This window comes from Heptranchias perlo, chromosome 30 (assembly GCF_035084215.1).
Source record: "Heptranchias perlo isolate sHepPer1 chromosome 30, sHepPer1.hap1, whole genome shotgun sequence".
Classification (NCBI taxonomy): Eukaryota; Metazoa; Chordata; class Chondrichthyes; order Hexanchiformes; family Hexanchidae; genus Heptranchias; species Heptranchias perlo.
The window spans coordinates 21,332,737-21,354,075 of NC_090354.1; the positions used below are offsets into that span (position 1 = coordinate 21,332,737).

The 21,339-nt window shown below is 41.1% G+C and overlaps 1 protein-coding gene across 1 annotated transcript in view; it reads right to left on the bottom strand.

Moving 5' to 3' along the window:
* LOC137300164 (tumor necrosis factor receptor superfamily member 16-like) overlaps window positions 1–21,339 on the bottom strand; it is a 149,541-nt gene that overhangs the window by 26,966 nt on the left and 101,236 nt on the right. The window contains exons 4-5 of the mRNA XM_067969242.1: window positions 7,336–7,537; window positions 4,430–4,620 (exon numbers count right to left, since the gene is read on the bottom strand). Coding sequence (XP_067825343.1) covers window positions 4,430–4,620; window positions 7,336–7,537 — 393 coding nt within the window. The remainder of the gene's footprint in view (window positions 1–4,429; window positions 4,621–7,335; window positions 7,538–21,339) is intronic.

Below are 21,339 nucleotides of genomic sequence, written 5' to 3' on the forward strand. Positions count from 1 at the left end.
TGGCAACCAAAGGTATTAAGGGATATGGGCCAAAGGCAGGTATCTGGAGTTAGATCACAAATCAGCCATGAGCTTATCAAATGGTGGAGCAGGCACGAGGGGCTGATTGGCCTACTCCTGTTCCTATACAGCACTGAAAGAGGCCATTTGGCCCAACTGGTCTATGCTGGTGTTTATGCTCCACACGAGCCTCCTCCCTCCCTACTTCATCTAACCCTATCAGCATATCCTTCTATTCCTTTCTCCCTCATGTGCTTATCCAGCTTCCCCTTAAATGCAACTATGCTATTTGCCTCAGCTACTCCTTGTGGTAGCGCATTCTACATTCTTACCACTCTTTGGGTAAAGAAGTTTCTCATGAATTCCCTATTGAATTTATTAATGACAGTACCACAGGTCAATAGTCAGAGCACAATTGGTGGTAAAACCAGTGCTGGTTACTGCCAACAGGAAAAGCTAACCACAGGCCCACTTAGTCTGACACTGTAGGGTTTATAAATCAACAGGAACATCTGTCTTTTATAAACAACTTAGAATCAGATATTGTAGTGTAATAAATTGATTGACCAGAAGGGACTAATTCCCGGCAAAGACCCTGACAGCTACCACTGGGAAAGTCATTCTAGGAATGCATTTTCAATTCAAACTTGTACCATTGCCTGTGTGTTCTAGTATTACAATGTCTGATCATGCAGTTTCTATTTCTGAACAGAGGACTTACTGATTGTCTTTAATCAGTTCTTGTTGCCTTGGAACCTGCCCTTTTAGACACTAAGGTTGCTAAATTGGGCCGTGTAGCGCCCGTTGTTTCGGCGCTACACGGCCTCTTCGACATCCAAGATGGCGTCTTGGATGCGCACGCATGTTTCCAGCGTGACGTGCGCCAGATGCCATCTTGGTATAGGAGTTAGCGCATGCACAAATACTGAATGCTGGAAACATGTGAAGTAAGGAGAAAATGGATACAATCATTGTGCAACGCTGATTTAAAGTGATAGACACCATTTTGGGACTTAACGCTCAACTTAACACACAGTCTTAATCCCGTCCATTTGTTTGTGTCTTAGAGTGCCTGGAGGACACCCCACCAGTGCTATTTAAAGGGATTTACAGGTTAGTGATTGGATTATTGCTACTGGCTCACGAGACATTTGTAACTGTGTTTGGAGGTCTCCTAGACTCGAATAGTAGGACTAGAGGACATAGCCTAACATTTAGAGCCAGGACGTGCAGAGTGAAATTAGGAAAGAGTGGGAGAAGTTTGGAACACTGTTCTGCAAATGGCAGTTGTGAATTCTAAATCTGAGGTTGATAGATTTCTGTGAACCAAGGGTATTAAGGGATATGGGGCTAACGATTTGGAGTTAGGTCACAGGTTCACCATGATCTCATTGAATGGGGGAACAGGCTCGGGGGGCTAAATGCCACTGCCACTTGCTGCCTCCTGAGATACGCCACCTTCTCCTGCAAGAAAGCGGGACATGGGTCTGGGTGATATGCCTGTCATGGTTGAATAGCTGCCAATGTGTGTGGCCTGTGAGTTGTGGGTGGGCGGCTTGCAACAGTGGTAATGTGTAAGAGTGTGAGGAAGCATTTGATTGGAAGCGTTGAGTACTGATGGAAAGAGTTTGTTGGTATGTGGGTGATGGGGGGTGTAGTGTGTGGAGCAGTGGATGCGGCTAGTGGTGCAGTTGGTAGGAGACGCCACTTGACAGTTGACCTCACTCACCTTGACCACTAATGTCAAAGCACTAAACTTCTTCCTTCACTGCATCCATATTCGTGGTGTTGTGCGCCTGGCATTGACTTTGTCCCCTGCTGCCTCCCACTGCCTTTTGAGTATATGTCTGGAGGGCCTCTTCTCCCCCCCTCCCCCACGCAGATATAGGATGTCCCTCCTTCTGTCCACCTCTTGCAGCAAGGCCTCTAGTCATCAGCAGAGAACCTTGGAGCACCCTCTCTCACAGGCCTGGTACAAACTCAGATTGTCAGATTGGTGAGGTCTGGCATGCAGATTGGAGGATGTGGGATTTAGTAGTCCACAACCTTTATTCAATGTTTTAACGTAACTCATCAGTTTGTAAATGTAGGGACAGGAGCTGCATCTGTGTTTTGCATGTGCGATGTCTGATCTCCATTCACGCTCCGTACAGACAGCAGACTATTATTTTCAGCAAATAACAGCTTTGCTGAAAATACCTTTAAGAGCTTTGTAACAGCTTGCCTTTAAGAGATTGGCGCTCCCCCTGCTGGTGGAAAGTGCAAATTGCATTGAATCCTCGTGTCAACACTGATTCGGAATGCTGCTTGAAGGTAAGTCCTCAGGCCTCACGAAAGTCTTGTCCTGCCCGCGCAGGGGCCATTGGGCCCGGGGTAATAGCGGATTGTGCTACCCAATTTTTCTCCCTACGATCATTATAGACTCAATCCAAATAGATAAATGATGCATACATGGAATTTCAATCTACTGAATCATTTGAATTCATTGCCATTGGACTTGATTCCTGATCCAAGTGTTTAAATAAAAAAAAATGCTGATCCAAATGTAATAGTCTCTCTATTGAATCATATTTTTAATGCTCAACACTGAATATTGACAATTCATTGCCTGGTTTTTCATCCAATGTAGCAGAGCTTTTTAGAAATCTAATCATTCTTTAATCTCCTGAGGACAGTTACAAAGATAAAACACCATCACACATTATACATCCTTCATCAGTTACCTTCCTTGGCAATGACACTTCCATTGTCCCAGCAGCTCAGGAACAATCATGTTCCACATCGTATTTATGGGTAAATTCACTAATCCCACCCGCCCAGCAGGGAGTTGTGAATTGTGTCATATATTTTAAATTGTGAATTCAATTCAATCTTCGTGAATTAAAATGGAATAATGTTGTAACCCCATCAATGACAGGCACTCCCTTCGAGTACAATTCTTGCCAGGAACACAGGATCAGTGACTTTACTTTGTAATCTCCATGTTTATCCTTCAAACTCTCCTTCCCATTCCTAACCAGATATTTATCCAGCTTTTTTTTTTTGTGAGTTTTAACATTTTTACAGCAGAGACTTTTTCGTGTTATTTTCATTTAGATGGAGTTGCAAAAGTGATCAAATATGCAGAGGCATAAATAATACAAATTGTCTGTTTTGTATATTCAATCCACCCATCCTTATGATTCACAATGCTCAATCAGGTAAAAGAACGATCTGATAAACTGAAATTAGTTCTAGCTTTCTCAGCACTCAGTTGCATGGTGACATCTCTGCTGGGTCACAACTCACAATTGGGACTGCACAATAGCCATTTTAGACTGTCTTAACTTGAGTGAAGGGAAACCTTCGTTTGGCCTCACTGACTTGGTAGGTCAGATTTTCCAATCTGGCTTATTTTAACTCTTCAAAATAAATGTTTTACTTTTCAGAGATTGAAATGATTTCACAATTTAAAATGCACGACACAGCTCCGACAAACGCTGAGAAATAATTTACAAGAACTGATTTGTAGATATAATTAGAAGGATATGGAGATATGGTTAGATGAAGTAGGATAGGAGGAGGCTCGTGTGGAGCATAAACACCAGCACAGACCAGTTGGGCCGAATGGCCTGTTCCTGTGCTGCTAATTCTATGTAACTTCTTTGTATTTGCCAAATTCATTGTTTTTACTAAATCTAATGTGTAGTTGTACATCCAAGGCTGTGGTGTCGCCTGTGCGTGTCTATACATATTCACGTATGCAAAATGTCAATCAGCATCGCCAATCTAAATCCATTATTCCGTGCCAGTTTAGCTGGATTGGGCACATTTTCAGGAAGCCACAGAATGAGCTGATCAACCCTTAAGCACTCTAACCAATCCAATAAAATAAACTGAAGCATGGCTGGCCCTAGGCTCCTCCACTTTAGTTACACTGCAGTGCTCATAAACAATATTAACAACAAGTTCGAAATCCTGAATGACCCAATTTATAATAGGCTCCAGTATACTGATAAATCTGGATTACAGGTGCAATATTCTTTAATGCTCTTTCGCACTTATCAATTTTCCTATCAAATAGTACAACTGTGGGTTGTAGAAGAATTCCAAACAGAATTGAGTGTTCCCTGGTATTAACAAGATGGGAGAGAAATTTGTCAGTATATGTACAAAATAGGAATTCCTGTTTAGTTTCCACACTGAGTTTTGTACTAAAATTCTAAGTATGAAGAATTTCATGCCTTTGGACAGCAAACTTAATAGTTTAAATATGTCTGAAGTTATTGCAACTTGAATTGAATTAATCAGAATATCTGCACTGATACCTGTTTTTCCTCTATGTCGTGTAAGTAAAATAGGCATTTGACAGACACTCTTTCACTACCTTTGTGATGATAATACTGTCATTAAATAACTTTTTTGTTCAGTACTGAACTCCAACACCCACCTTGGTTCTGCTGTTGCAGCTGTTGCTGTTGTTGTTTCTGCTGTTGCTGTTGTTTCTGCTGTTGCTCCTGTAGACTCTGACTGTCGACCGAGATTCCACTGTCACTGTGCAGTTTCTCCCCCTCTGGGGACGGCGTCTGGTTTACTGTCCTGTTATTGGCTCCCTGCTTGTTTTGCTTACAGCTGTTCCATCTAAGAAAAACAATTAAGAAGAATCGCAATGAGTTGAGGAAATTCAAATCAAGCAGACACCACAGCTCACTGTACAAAGAGAATGAAAGAGAGACTGAGAGGTGACAGAGAGGGAAATGCATAGGGGATGGATTCTTCTAAGGTCAGTAATCAAATGCGGACCAAACCGTAAGAAGTTCTGAAGCTACACGACCAAAGTACTGAACTCTCAGTCTGGACACCCAAATTTGAATCCCACTTTTGACTGATGTTCCTATTCCGACCTTCCTAGGAGGGTATTTGCCATGCGTGCCTGGATCACTTCCAGGGAAGGAGTGTTCCCAGTATGAACCATTCAGGTAGACCTATTGGTGAGCTGTTGAAGAAACACTCCAATGGTTAACAATTGGTAAGTGTACCGAATTAGAAATGTTTGAAAAAAGTAATGCGCAGGGGAAAGGAGAGAAAGGTGGCAGCATAAAAAGGAAGGGAGGAGAGTGCCAGTGTCATATTAGGAGTGGGGGTGAAGCATTCCAGTGTGAATGGGGTGGGTGGGGAAGGAAAGTGTCTGTGTGTACTAAAGAGGGAGAGGATGGCTGTATGAACTGTGGAGATATGGAGAAGAAGGGTTCCAATGTGAATTAGAGGAGAGGGTGAAGAGGTGGCAGTGTGAACTGGGGGGGGAAGAGTGCCACTGTGAATTGGGGAGGGGAGAGAAAAATACCTCTGTCACTGGCAGCAATTACATGAACAATTTAACAATCACATTTAGCAACAGAAGAGCACCAATACATATCCACACTCTCTGCAAGAAATGAGTGGGAAAAAACATAATTTTTGGCATAATCTTCCGCTCTACAAGTGTTTTCAAATGTTATTACACCTGCAGCTTAAGTTATGACAAGCCAGTGTCACACTACAAGTGTAATTAAAAGCCATAGGCCTATACTCAGAGCTATTTTTGACTGGTCAGCTGTTGTTCAGTTTTTGCTCATTTTCTAGGTTAATAAATATAATGAAATGACCATTGAAATCTTAATAAGGGATTATGGCTTGAAGAAAGTTGGTCATTTTGTCTATCATGAAAATGTGGTTACATTAGATGATCAGTTGATAGATTTGTGATAGGCATGGTTAGATGTAAAGTGGAGCAGCTAAAGTAAAAATGAAAATCACTAATGCGCTCATTTTCCTAATCTTAGTCTATGAAGTACAGGCCTAGGCCCTGACTGGCACTGAAGAAAACACACTGGATAATTTTGAGAAATGATTCCTAAGAAACCGGATGGGAGCGAAATGGTATTATTTAATAAGGAATAAGGAAACCTAAGAAGCCTTCGGTGAGCATGAAGTTCAGGAGAGTTAGAATGGAATGGTTTAGATGTTCAGAAAGGATGATAGATGAGAGAATGATGAAAAGAATCTGACATGCTTACATAAAAGACCATGAGGAAGATTTTCAATGTAAATAATTGTGCTGTTATGCACATGGGTGCACAGAATATAGATACAGAGTATACCTTAAGTGAGTATAGGTTAAAGGTAACAGGGAGGGAGAAAGACTTGAAGGTGATCACTAACTGCTTCCTAAAACTTCGAGATAGGGTCTGGAGGATGTAGGAAAGTGAACAGAGTCCTGGGCTGTAATTCCCTGACTAAAACTAGGATATCAATAATAGGGTTATGTGAGGCTTTGGTAAGATATAATTTGGAATACTACGTACAATTTTGGATCTCCCACCTCAAGAAGGACAATGTGGTGCAGTACGGGGCAGCAAAGTTGAACCCAACCTAAGATCATTGAGCTTTGAATATAGATTTCATACCTTGGGTTTGTATTTGTTGGAGAAGTGTGGACTTAGAGGGGATCTGATTCAGGTATTTTAAATAATTAAGGTCACTGACAGTATGCAAGTGAATAGAGTGTTTGAGGTGATGGGGCTGGGTAGAAAAAGAGGATGTCCATATAAACTGAGAAAGTAGGAAGTGAGATTGGATGCTGAGAAGTTTTACTTTTCTCAGAGGGTGATCAACTTGTTGAACAGGATCCTGGGGGTGGTAGTGAGGACTGACTTTTTGCAGTCCTTCAAGAAAGCATTAAACGGATCTTTAGAAAACAGCATGATATGGAAGGCAAAGCTGATTATTCTGAGTAACAACTAATAAGTTTGGGACCTCCTGGGGATTGTCTGATCACCTTCGAGAGGCTGGAGAGGAGTTTTTGCCAGAAGATTCTGGAATTGGGGGTGAAGAAGGGTGAGTCCATGGGTCCAGCAAAATACAAGGCAACCATGTATGGCCTTTTCACATCCCATCTACATAACAAATACATGTACTGGGTGATTAAGAAGGATGTCCAGAATAGAGGGATGACCAGGGAAATGGCAGTAGAAAAAGGATGGGACGATAGCTGCTGTGAATGAAGCCTCATACTACCTTCAAGTAGCAAGAAGATAAATTAAGAGGGAAGTCAAGATAACAAAGACTACTTAACTGAAAATAAAGAAAATCAATAAATTGTGCACTCTCTAAATGCCACTCAATTGAATGAACATTAATGCAAGCTGCACTTTCAAATGTAAAGAGTTGGATTTCCCTGTACTCGTATCCCAGTTTCTCCACACATTCCCAATTCTTCGCAAAGAATGACCCGTAAGGCACATCACTTGTCAATCATATCCACGTTGTAAGTCTGATTCATTTGGTTAAAAATTCATTCATTCAAGAAACACCTACCGTTTGAAAGCCACATAAGCTACGAGTCCCACCACGACAGCAGCCAGAATAGAACAGTAAACAGGAATGATGTTGTCAGTGTTGTCCTGCCCAATAAATTGTGGAGAGCTTGGAACAGCCGTGGTGGTCATTATCTCTGCTGTTGTGATGGTTTTCGGAGGCACTTCTGTGTTAACCCAGGGGAATCTTGGGTTATGAGTTGCTGAACAGAGAAAAAATTAGATCCCTTTACCTTCTGTGGTAACACAGTAAATTATTTTATGTCACAATGATTTGTTTTATAACTCCCATGTAAATAGAGTATCCTATATTTTATAGCTGACAAGCTAAAACTCTGCTAATCCTAGTTCCATGATCGTATCTACCTTGAGGTTCAATGTCACTGTTATCTGCAATATCTTACAGTCGACCTCATTCATGACTCATACCATTCAAATCCCTTATTTAAAATTGGTGATAAACTTAGGATTCCATCATTAAATTAAAGAAATTAGGAATAAATTTGAAATGTTCACAACTTTTTATTATTACGAGATTATAAAAAGGATGACTTCATAATGGAAAACATAGAAAGTGATCAAATATAAAAAGATGGCTGGCAGATAAAGTCAGCCATTGAATCTCACAATCCTAATGATGTTAAACTGCTCGAGCTTTAGTTGTTTTCAATGTTAGAACATCTCGTCAGAATGTACTATCATCTGTGATGAGCAGTCAGCCTTCTGCATGCAACACAGACAGTGAATGTCATGTTTACAAATATTGTAACTTTAAACTGGTTATGACTTCAGTATAGAATGCATTTGGTTTAAGAGCTACATTGGAAGAGTAGTGAGGAAATTGTGAGGAGAAGACACAAACCAAGGAACTTGAAAAATAAACTAATATGGGAATAGACATACAAAATCTAAAGCTGACTATTTTGTGTTCTTTTAAGTTTTGTAAATAAAACAGAAGTGAAGATGACCTGACAGATCCTCCATTCGACTGCAAACATGGAAAGTGTTGCCCATCTACACTGCTATTAATTCCCTCATACGTTGCAGGAAAGGATGCCCCGGAGCATGGTACATTGGCGAGACCATGCAGACACTGCGACAACAGATGAACGGACACCGCGCAACAATCGCCAGACAGGAGGGTTCCCTCCCAGTCGGGGAACACTTCAGCAGTCAAGGACATTCAGCCACCGATCCTCGGGTAAACGTTCTCCAAGGCGGCCTTCGAGACACACGACAATGCAAAATCGTCAAGCAGAAATTGATAGCCAAGTTCCGTACCCATGAGGACGGCCTCAACCGGGATCTTGGGTTCATGTCACGCTACACGTAACCCCACCAGCGAAAAAAGAGTTATCTGTTTTTAATACAACTGGTCATTCTCTCTCTTTCTCTTCCTTTCGGATGTTTCTCTCTCTCTCTCTCTGTCTTTGGGTCCTGACCGTTTGTATATTCAGCAGTCCTGTATGTAATGTCACTCTGTCTGAACACTTTGATTGCCTTGACAACGGGCAGTTGGAAAGATTATCTGTAATCACCAGGCGTTGTTCTCTGACTATATATGCGGTACCTTCCATGGAATCCCACACTCACCTGACGAAGGAGAAAGCCTCCGAAAGCTTGTGATTTTCAAATAAAACTGTTGGACTATAACCTGGTGTTGTAAGATTCCTTACATTTGTCCACCCCAGTCCATCACCGGCATCTCCACATCAATAACAGATTAGGCTGATATGATGACTTACTATTGGGCTTCTGTGCACTATAAATGTGACTGGTATGAGACAGGGACAGTTTAATCTTTGGAACACGCTAAAGCATCCGTATGGGTAGGATGTGACAGTATAATTCTGTCCTATGGAAGTAAGTACCAAGTGCACAAAATCATTCAAGGGGGTGTGTGTATGTGTTGACAAAAGGGGTCATTGCTGTTTTGGGGAAGATCAGAAGAGCCAGGCATCATTTTACATCACATGCAAGAGGTATATGATTATAACATGAGTGATATCATTGCAGCAGTTTGTTGATAAATATCATTGAAAACCTGTGGCAGTGACCTTTCAACAGTAATACTACAAGAGTGCTAAAATCTCTCATTTTTGATAATCATTGATATAACTGTAGATAACAGACCATTGACTCAATTCTGATGGAAGGTCATCGACCTGAAACCTTGGGGGTGATTTTAAACCCAAAGAACGGGTGGGTTGAGGGCGGGCGGGAGTGTTTTGGATAGCAACCGCAAAATTTTCTGACTTTGCATTCCCAGTGGGAAGCCTGTACTTTTAAGCACCGACGTTAAACCCGGAAATAAAGTTGGGTTGCTGTCACAACCCAAAAGACAACTATTTTCAACTCCTACCCGTCCCCAAACCACCCGTTTTTGGGGTTTAAAATCACCTCTCTTAACTCTGTATCTCTCTCCATAAATGCTGCCTGACCTGCTGAGTGTTTCCAGCATTTTCTGTTTTTTAACCAGTGACTTTGTCGTTCCTGTGTTAAACAGTTGAGTCACTAGTGAAAAATATCAGATTGCACCATTCCTGAGAGAGTAGCTATCAACAATCAAAAGTTTGCTCTCTAAAGGACAGCACAGTCTTTTCAGCAAACTGTTAGATGATGATTCTTCATCATTTATCTTTGGGACTTGGGTTTCAACCCAGCTCAGACTGATGCTCATCATCTGCAGGCTGTAAGGGCCCTATGTGAAATGAGTTAGAGCTGTCACAGTCCAGGGGATATGTGCCCACAGCACATAACGGACCCTAATTTGGTGATCTCACTCAGAAAGACTACAGGATGAAACTCTGGGAAATGGGGGGAAAAAGTCCTCTGGTGCATTTGGGTTGCTCGTCTGAGATCGAGGCGAAGGCACATTGTTGTGCCAAAGTGGAGAAAGTTTTACCCTGCCTCTAACCATGCTATACTTGACCTGGAAATGCTTGATACTGACCACTGGTTGCTTGAAATGGAAGGCATTCCATTCCCCAACTTAACATACAATTCACAAAAAATTGTTATAAATGTAATGAAAGGGGGACCTATTAAAAGTGATTATGAGAAGTGTTGTTGTAACCAAGTGAAGGGTAAGCTTAGGTTGAATTTCTCATTTCTCTGTTATAAATTGGATAGCCAGCTGGTGAAGGATAGAATACTAGAGCCTGATCTTCAGTTGCTTCCAAGCCTTTATTCACAAAGTTCCACATTACACCCACACCACACCCTAGATAAGCTCTCATATAAATGGATGCAAGAGAGTCCCCAATTGATATGCACCACCTGAATACAATTAACACTAATTGATATAAATCATATGGATACAATTAACAGTCTCATCCTTAACTTTTTTTCTTATGTTCACATATAAGTATCTACCCTGATTTAAAACAGTCTTGTTTACTGATGCTGTGGTTGTGTCTAGCTATGTTGTTTAAGAGAACATCCACAAGCCACAATAAAGTACTTCTCACCAGTACTTAATAATGATTTATAGCTTGTTAGTACCATACTTCATCCAGCCATATAGTAAGACAGACCATCTGGCCTGAGTTGAAAAGGCACCCTGTAAATCGCTATGAACACATTCCTTGTTACGATTAATAGTTCTGTTGGAAATAGTTTTACGGATAATTTATAGAATTCACTAAAATGATCTCGAATATTAAGGGACTTTTTATCTTTTGTTTCAGTGTAAAATTATCTTTAGAATATGGTAAGCGTCAGATAAAAAATTGGACTTAATAAAAATGATGTTGGCTTTAATAGTCGAACATGGAATGTGAGGGCAGCCTGTGGTTCAGAGACTGAATGTACGACCAATACTCCTACATTCACTGAAGCAAAGTTTTATCAGACAGAACCATAACCTTATTCTAAAAATCTGACTTTACAAAGGTTTATCTGAACAAAGAAAGAAAAGGAAAAATCTGCAGGGCTATGGGGAAAGAACAGGGGAGTGGGACTAATTGGATAGCTCTTTCAACGAGTCGGCACAGGCATGATGGGCCGAATGGCCTCCTTCTGTGCTGTACGATTCTATATCCTATAAAAAACAACAGATTTTCCACTAGTTGGTGACTGAACCTTGTTTGTGTTGTCTGAAAAAGGATTTGGAGTTTTACCAACCAGTGTCAGTAAATCCCTCAGTAACTGGACTGTAAAACCCCACAAGACATTGAAAAAACTTCTCAGCTGTTAACATGTGATAGTTCTGTTCTCTTTGCACGCCCAGAGTAAATTATTTGTTCTGGGATGTGAGCACGGTCATTTAAACTGGCGGTGTCCAAGGGCTTATGATTTCATTATTGTTCGCACTTGAGCTGTTTAAACTTCCCACGCCTTGAGAATTAAAACAGGAAGCATTCTGATTGGTGCATTTAGACCAATGAAAGATCAGCCTTTTTGCCCCAATCAGGAAGCAGACTTTCAGCTTTTTGCTATTTACCTTATCAAAATCTTTCATAATTTTAAACACCTCAATCAGATCTCCGACTCACTTTCTTTATTCTCGTTGTTGTTTTCGTATCTTCATGCTCTTCCCATTGGAGAATAGTGTGAAGTAGTGGAAGAATTTGCACTGATTAGCAGTCCGACAGCAATGTGAACACTCCTTCCATGGCCGTAACCATCTTTATGCCAGCCTGTAGGGTGGTTAGTCCTACACAGTGGGATGATTTTATGGGCTCCCACAGCCCATAGGATGAGGGGGAGGTCACCCACACCTCTCGGACATGAGGATCCCACTGGATGTCAATCCAGAATTCAGAGCCAGAGTTCCCCACTCGCCGGAAATGTCTGGAGCGGGGTTCATACCCTACACCTTCTGACTCAGGTTGGAATGCTACCACTAAGCCAAAGGCTCGCTCCCTCTATTCTAGTGAAAATGGTTTAATAGATGACAGGACCGTACAGTGTTGTAGAGCTGAGTGTAGTTGAGAGCTTTACCACTGAGAACAGAAACGTTCTTTTGTGTTCCAACCAAAAATCCCAAGATGTGTTATTTTTATGATACTTCCTGTTTTCTGTCTTTTTCCTAACATGAACTTGCGATATTTTCTGTAAGAATTTTCATGTGACTAACAGTTTTTTTGTTGTATGCAGCTGGGCCCAAGAGAGATTGGATTGGTGACTCTCTCCCATTGAAAACATGACGCAAGAGAAAATCATCCTGAGCAAGGGACACAGCAGTCTTCTTATATTTCCATCCTTCATCTATAAAAATGCCTATACAGAGTGGTTATGTCAGATTGGTCAGAATGAGAGATTTTCAAACTATTGCCGATGAGTTTATACAAGAGGCTGTTAACATGCTGAGTGGCAGTGGGTTCAGCTCATCCAATGCTGTATGTATTCTCAGTATAGATCTTGAATGAAGCAACTACTGTGCTTTTTATTTTATTGTGCTTACTGTATGAGGGACAATCTATTGGTGGAAATGACAAGATCCATCTCCAAAGTCACCCATGCTATTTCCTAATAATTACATGCAAACATAGATATTGGAATAACTGATGGGAGGCAGTGGATATGAGAATATAATTCTCCAAACAAAGGCTTTGAAGGTTATCTGCTATTTGCTGTCATGAACTAAGTTATAGAATCATAAAATCATAGAATCGTTACAGCACAGAAGGAGGCCATTCGGCCCATCGAGTCTGTGCCGGCTCTTTGTAAGAACGATCCAGTTAGTCCCATTCCCCCGCTGTTTCACTGTAGCCCTGCAAATTTTTTCTCTTCAAATATTTATCCAATTCCTTTCTGAAAGTCACGATTGAATCTGCATCCAGCACCCTTTCAGGCAGCGCATTCCAGATCATAACTACTCGCTGCATAAAGAAGTTTTTTCTCATGTCGCCTTTGGTTCTTTTGCTAATCACCTTAAATCTGTGTCCTCTGGTTCTCGACTTTTCCGCCAATGTGAACAGTTTCTCTTTATTTACTTTATCTAAACCTGTCATGATTTTGAACACTTCTATCAAATCTCCTCTCAACCTTCTCTGCTCTAAGGAGAACAACCCCATCTTCTCCAGTTTCTCCACGTAACTGAAGTCCCTCATCCCTGGAACCATTCTCGTAAATCTTTTCTGCACCGTCCTCAATGCCTTTCACATCCTTTCTAAAATGCAGTGCCCAGAATTGGACACAATACTCCAGTTGTGGCCAAACCAGTGTTTTATAAAGGTTCCACATAACTTCCTTATTTTCATGTATTTTATTTACATTACACATTAACAACAATAAATTTTTGGAATTATCTTTTTAAAAGGTAATGATGGCCTAAGCAATCACACCGCAGGGTAGATTTTCTGATCCCACCACTGAAGCAACAGGACCGAAGCCTTGGGAGGCTTGTACTTGACCTTACAGGGTTTCATGAGGACGGCCTCATTAAGTTTGCACAGCAGGCTCCTGGGCCGTGTTATCCATGGCATTGGAGCCTCGCTGGGCCTTGATTTCCTGATGCAGCTTTGAAAGTGTTGCTGCAAGAATGGCACCAAAATAGGGCGCCCTGTTTGGGACTGCAGGCCACCCTCCTCACAGGACCACCATCCACTCTCCTTGGAGTGAGTTGGGAGACAGAGGCAAATGCCATGTCCGATAGCCTAGGGAGCAAATGAAAAAAAAAGAGTTTTGCCACTCTAAGGATATTTGCTATGGTAAGGCTAGAAAATGTATCTCCAAACAAAGTCAATAGGCAAATCATGCATGGCACAATTAGTTTCCTCTCACCCTGGTAAACCATGACTGAGGCAATATGCTAGGCCCTCAGAAAACAGCTCTTTCCAAGCCTCACAGGCATGGGCATACTGAAACAGGTCACACTTTATAACTGCAGATTAAACCTAGAACTGTTGTTGCATTACTATTTGGAAAGGTTAGCCCACATAGTAACCGTATAATGCAGCCTACCTGCATGATGCATGTCGATTTACTCGTATACAAGCTGGGATGCAGGCTGGACTGTCATTCTATGTGCTCCTCAAACGTCCAACATCTCAACACTACCTCACTGCATGCAGGACAAGGAGGAAACAAATCTGAATGGGAGGAAGGTCCCCCCACCTTTAACCTTAGAGTCATTTTGAACAGTCTGTGCTTCACATTGTGGGGCCTGAGAACAGAGAGGGAGTGGGCCACTGTGAAGCTGCAAGCCCCCCAAAACTCAGGGCGAGTACGATTCTTTTCTTGTTATTGTTCTTAAACTCACTTACACACAGGCATACATTCCAGCACTGTCATGACACACATTATTATATACTATTTGAAGAGGTGTCTTATAGGCAGCATTTTGAAGTATGCTCCTTTTCTGTTTCTTTAATTATACCCTAAGAACCAGGTACAGATTCCACTGACACCAAAGAAGTCAATACCTCACAGAACCCTGCATCACTCACCCCTTCTGTTACACTGTCACCTAAGTAAGGTCCATACCACATGCAAACTGCCACTATGGTTCCCCTTTGGCAAATATATCAACTTATTAATTTGCTGACATGTAACTCTCCTCCACAATGACCAGTGCTCCCATTTCAAAACCAGTCTATCAGGGATTCCTCCACCTTGCCCAAAATCATTCTCCACTTGTTCTATCATTGATTTTTAAAAAAGCATCTTAAAGAAAACAGATTTTTGTACATTCCTACTGTTTATTTTTAACCATTGTGCTTCCACTGATTGCCCATTATTGTACATGTTTTCACTCCTAACATCTAGCTTCTCTGTGTTCCCTCAGAAAGCACTCCTTGACAGGGGTGATGCAGGTGCAGAAAAGAAGAAAGTCCCTATCATGTGAGGCTTTTACAACTTCCCTACATGTCAACTGTGAGTGAAGGAACATTTTCAGGGGAAGGAAGGAGTCTGGTAAGTTGTAGATAGTGTTCAAGACAGTGATGGCTGTAAATGGGAAATGGGAAACATGCTTATCACATTGTATTGTTATAAGTTGTGGCAACCTTCTGTTACCTCGGCTGACCTGGTAAGGTCAATGAATTTCTTCCAGCATTGAGTAGCTGTGTGGAGTTGCTGGAGATGGCATTAACTGCCAAGGCCATCGCCTTTCACTGAGCCTGGATCAAGCCCTTTACAGGCCTCCTTCCAGTAGAGATAAAAAGATGGGTCCTCCTTTGCAAATAAAACCTTAACTGACGTCTCTGTAAATTTTTGGCTTTGTTGCGCTGAAGAACCACCTGCCTCAGACATTGCAGTGATCCAAATTGTTTAAAACGCAAAATGGCTGCCATGCACTTTGAGCTGCTGCAGCCAGATTAATGCTGCAGGAACACCAGATTCCCCCCCACCTCCCACCGCCCCCCCCCCACCAAGAGGTGAGTTCCCAGTATAGGACACATAGAGCACTGGGATCCTACAATCAATATTTAAATGAAGTTGACCAAGGAAAATTGAATGGGGTCACGATAGTGTCACAACACCTATAATCCCACCATGGAAGAAAATCTAGCCCCACTTGAGTGTTTGATCACAATAACATTAAGTGCTACATATATTTTTTGGCGAATTTTGTGCTTCTCAAAGCAAGAGAAATCAGGCAAAGAACATTTTCTATTCTTGGTACTCAGTGTCTGTATCAACGCTCCCCCCCAGCCCCCCCATCATCAAGTAACACGAGAGCCAGACACAGATCAAAGTTCTGTCTGCACTACTCCAACAATAGGAGATTTCCTCTGTGCACTATGTGTAACTAAACATATTCTTTATGATCAGGCTTACTATTTTGTTGCACGAAGCAGACAGAGGAAATCTCTCTTCCCCCCCCCACAGTGTACCTTAATGTAAATCTCGGCCGACCACCTCCAATGCATTCATTTCCCAGAGAGGTGATGGTATATGTCAACTCTCTTACCACAAGCTTAGCTATAAAACCAGATGTTTCTGTCCACTGAAAATGTTCACTGTTTTTATGAATAGACCCTGCACTCGCAAGCATTTGAAACCCACAGAAAAATAACGTGCTCTATATATAAAGACTGAGATTGAGCTAGGAATTGTTGGTATTTTTAGAAACAAACATTTGAAGAATTTTATCCATCGTGAAATCTTTGTCGCCAACATTTTTTGGTTGATAGTAGTATGGGAATTTATTTTTTAATGTTGAATTGACCAAAAGCATCACTTATTTGCATAATTACTTTTTTTTAATTAACCTGCAAATGATATTTCAAGGGGCCTCAGCCATTTAAGGGGAGCGGTACTTACTTTAAGTTGTAGTTTTGATAAAAAACAGGTTCGGCAATAAAACCATTGCAACTATAGGAACGCTCGTCCAATCTCCCAGGCTCTCCTCAGGTTTGTGTTTTCTTCAAAGCCTAAACTATTAATTGTTCCCAAACTTATTTTGAGCTGGATACTAAAAAAACAACTTATCCCTGTACTACTGTAAACCTAAAATGATCATGACATAACCATTCAACTTCCGACTCTTTATATAGGAGAACTGCTTTTGCAGGTTTCAAATGCTTGTGACTGCAGGACCATTCAGGAAAATAGCAGATTTTTTTTAGTAGACAGAAACATCTGGTCTTAAAGCTAAGATTGTTGTAACAAAATCACTGTGTGCCTTTTTCATTAGAAGATAATACACTGTTCTGTGACCCTTAAAACAGCAAGACACCATTGACAGTGCATCTCAAACACAACAGTGCTCTATGTTTGCATTGTAAAATCAAAAGGAATTCTTAATATAAGGGGGGAAATGTCACTCGCATATGCAGTTCCTACCCAATTAAAGGTGTTTAAACCCTATCACTAACCTAAGGAATTTATTGTAAACCTGTTTGGGGGTATCACAAAGTTATGTGTGTTCTAAATTACATTTGAAGCTTGATCTTTTGTCTTATTTTTCTATTTTACTGACTTCTTCACACAGCCATATTGAATTTCTTGAGTTTATATGCATTTCATTCTCTGGTTTCCAGACAGACATGAAGACAGGAAGGAAGGAAGGAAGGTAGCTGTAGAAAATTAAATAGAATGTAAACTTCCATGCTATTCCCATAGCTGTGCGATGGTAGAACTGATGGATCTGATTCCTATATGGTCTGCTATAGGACCTCCCTAATACATTCATGCCACCTCAATTCAGTTCACCGATATTGTGGGATTTCCTTCACAGCTTCTAACACTAATCCTTCTTCATTCCCTTTATGCATACAGCAGTTTCGACATAAGGGAGTTACTTGCCGATTTATATAAAAATCATGTCCACTTGGAAGTATCGTATTTAAACCTATACTTTATACAGGTAAGTGTAGGTATAAGGTCCAAAAATGCTTAACTGATCTGATAAGGTTTAAGGAGCCTTGGCTACACCGGGTTCAGTGTGACTGCAAAGGTCATTTTTTAACATTAACAAACGAGCACTCATATTATGGCTCTTCACCTCCCTCAGTCTTCCCTTCCTCCTACAATCTCCATGTTTTTAGACACCAAGCTTGACATCAGCTAGTCACTGCCTCCTAAATTGTCCTATCTTCCTTATTCCTACCCGGGTGTTGTCCTGCAGCGTGGGGTTTACCCTTCACCCAGGCTTCTAAAAATTGTACTAACTGTCTAAGTGTTTAAAAAACATATTTACCCAGATAGCATCGGACTGAGATGCAACATTCCTTGCAACATAAGGGTTATTAATGGACTGGAAGCACTGGGACAATGCACATCACAAGCTTTGATCTCACAACTCATTTTACAGTCTATTATTCTGTCCCAACAATGCTAACTTCAAACACTCTAAAGCATTTATTGCACCTCATTATTCTTGGATGTAATTTCTGCACCTTTGCATCCCATTTCCCTTCGCTCCCACTGTCCACTTGCGACTGGGCCAAGCCTTATTATAAAGCTGTTCATGTCAACAGGAGAGACACCTTGGGGCAAAACACTCTCTCCTGTGATTTACACAACAATCGTTGGAGTATCACTGAATTCAGATGTCAATTTACGCAAGAATTTTAGTCCCACCACAGGAGAGGGATTCAGCAATCTTAAATTATATACGTCACATCTTTAGCTGATTTCAATTCAATATATAAAGGTTACCTGTTCTTTATAGGGGCTTCCTTTAAGCCACAAGCAACATTCACAATGATATACTTTGATGCTCGCATTCATTTGTTGAAAAATTCTAAAATAAGTAGATGTAAAAGCAATTGTGCCATATGGAATAATGTCCAAACCTGCAGGTGTACACAGTGTTCATGTTGTTACTCAGTGCTCATATCTCTGACATTTTTACAGTTGTCAAAGCATTGTTCAGTACCAGCACCCGAGCATTAGTCAGGCTCCATGTGTAACTGTTCATTGAGAAATTTTCATTTTAAAGATGATCTGTGCTCTTGAAAAGGTATTTGACAAAGCTTTTTGCATTTCTTTACATGAATATGGCACAATGAGGTGTGGAAAAGCAATATCGTATGTCAGGATGCACATGATTCATTGTTCTTCTGCCTCTTTGATTTCTGCCCCTCCCCAAGAAAAATACTCTTATTCCTGAATAACTCTTTATGGTTTACTTTTGTTTTTATTTTTGGTACTTTTCAAGGTGAGGGATATCAGTGCTGGTGAATGGAACACTCTTTCATTTTAAAACACCCCAATGTCAGCCTCAGCCACCTGCAGGCTGGATAAAGCAGTTCAATGTTGAGAATTCTCCCTCAGGTGATGTTAAGTGTTCATGAGATAACATCAACAACAACTTGCATTTTTATAGCGTCTTTAACCTACAAAAATGTCTCAAAGCACTTAACAGAGGCGTAATCAAACAATAAATGAATAGGGGGACAAAGAAGGAGAAATTAGATGGGGTGACCAAAACCTTAGTCAAAGAGGCAGGTTTTAAGGAGGGTTTTAAAGGAGAAAAAGGAGGTGGAGAGATGGAGGGGATTCCAGATTGTGGGGCCTAGGCGGCTGAAGGCCACTACTGGTGGAGCAAAGGGTAAAGCTGCAGAAAGTTACAGAGATAGGGCAGGGCGTGGCCATGAGGGGATGTAAACATGAGAATGAGAATTTTAAATTGGAAGTGCTAGGGGACCAGAAGCCAATGTAGGATAGGAATGACAGGAGCAATAGGTGAATAGGACTTGTTGCGGGATAGGATATGGGCAGCAGAGTTTTACAGAGCAGGGAGGATGGGAGGCCGACCATCGGCAACAGTTGTTTACAGGTTAATGTGTCTTAATTTGCACTTTACAGTAGGTCCTACTACACCAATTTAAATGTTTCTCATTGCCACACCAACCATCCCATGGTTTTTCTGAGTGAGACTGCTAGTTTATATAGGAGTCTCCAGCTGGGGGAAAAAAGGAAACTTTCATCCCATCAATCTGTGCATAATAGATCCCAGAGGGGAAAATACACTGTGCTAACTTGCTGTACCACCCATTCCCACCAACGCTGCTATATTAAAGGTTGTTATCTTTGAAAGCTTTTCAGAACAGTCTGTAGCCACATTACCCAGCATTGGCTGCGGTTTTCAGTAACAACTTGAAAATGGTAAGATTTTGTATCATTACAAACTGCTTTCAGGACATAAACCCACCAGTAAACCATGGAAGTTCAATACGTTTTCTTTTGGACCTTGTGCTATAAATATTTTGTCTATATTTTTTTTATCTCCACAGGATTTTCACCACTACATGATATATTGGGCCTATTAATGGATACATTACTGGTGAATTGGCAGAGCCAGACTGATTTGTATGTTTCTCCTTATAACAATACTATCCCTCTTTAATCCTTTGTGAATAAAAGTCAGATGATAGAGGTGCTAAACCAACACACCACCATGTCACTATGTTTAATCTGTTTGTTACATGCTTCTCCTTCCCCAAATGAATTGTAAAGGTAACCATTTGTTGCCCCTTAAGTGCATGGGATAGATTACACCTCCCAGTGTTTACAAATCCCAGTGTCTCTTACACATTTCAAGGTATAGAATCCCTGTACCTTTCAGTGTATCAGTTTCCCAATATCTCCAACACCTCAAAGTGTATAGATATTCCAGCGTCTCTTACACTATTTCAATGTAGAGATCGCACCATTCTTTATATCTCCTACTGTGTAGCAATCCCGATGCTTCCAACACTTACCAGTGCAAAGATATCCCAGTGACTCTTACACATTACAGTGTATAAAGATCACAGCATTCCATATATCTCCCAGCTATTTCAGTGACCCAACACCTCTGAGTGAAATGCTATCCTAATGTTTCCAACATGTTCCAGTGTATAGGGATCACAGTAGTCTGTAATTTCCACAGGGGTTCTCTGGGATCTTCTGTCAAAGTTATAGTGGAAAATAGGGAGAACCCCCCTCCCCGGAAATTCTACTCCAATGTCTGTGACATATTCAAATGATAGACATTCCACTATCCCCTAAATCTCCCAGTGTGTGGACCTCTTAGTGTCTTCAACACCTCACAATGAATAAATATCTGAGCATCTCTTACACATTTCAATCTACTGAGATCACAACATCCCCTATGTCTCCCAGTGTATAGCTATCCCAGTGGCACCTATACCTTGCAGTGTATTAATAGCTTCATGTCTCTGATGTATTCCAATCTATCAAGGTCTTAATATCCCCTATATCTCCCACTGTATAGATACCTCGGTGTCTCCAACATCCCTATGTTTAGATATGCTAGTGTCTACTACTTTACAGTGTATAGAGATCCCAGCATTTCATAAACTCCAACTTTCCAGAATTCAGTGTGAGTCAAAATGTGAGTGCTTAAGTCCTGCTCATCCCTGTTCTCTCTGACCTACAGTAGCTCCCTGTCCAGCTCCCGTGCTCTCTAATTCCTGACTCTAGACTTCGGCACATTTACCAGACCTCAGCCTATAAGCCTTCAGCTGCTTTAGCCCTACTTTCTGGAATCCTCCATCTTTACTTCTACTCCTGCATTTAAAGCCTTCTTAAAACTCACCTCTTCAATCAAGTCTTTAGTCGTCTATTTTATCCTTCCCACAAAAGCTCAGTGCCCATTCCTTGT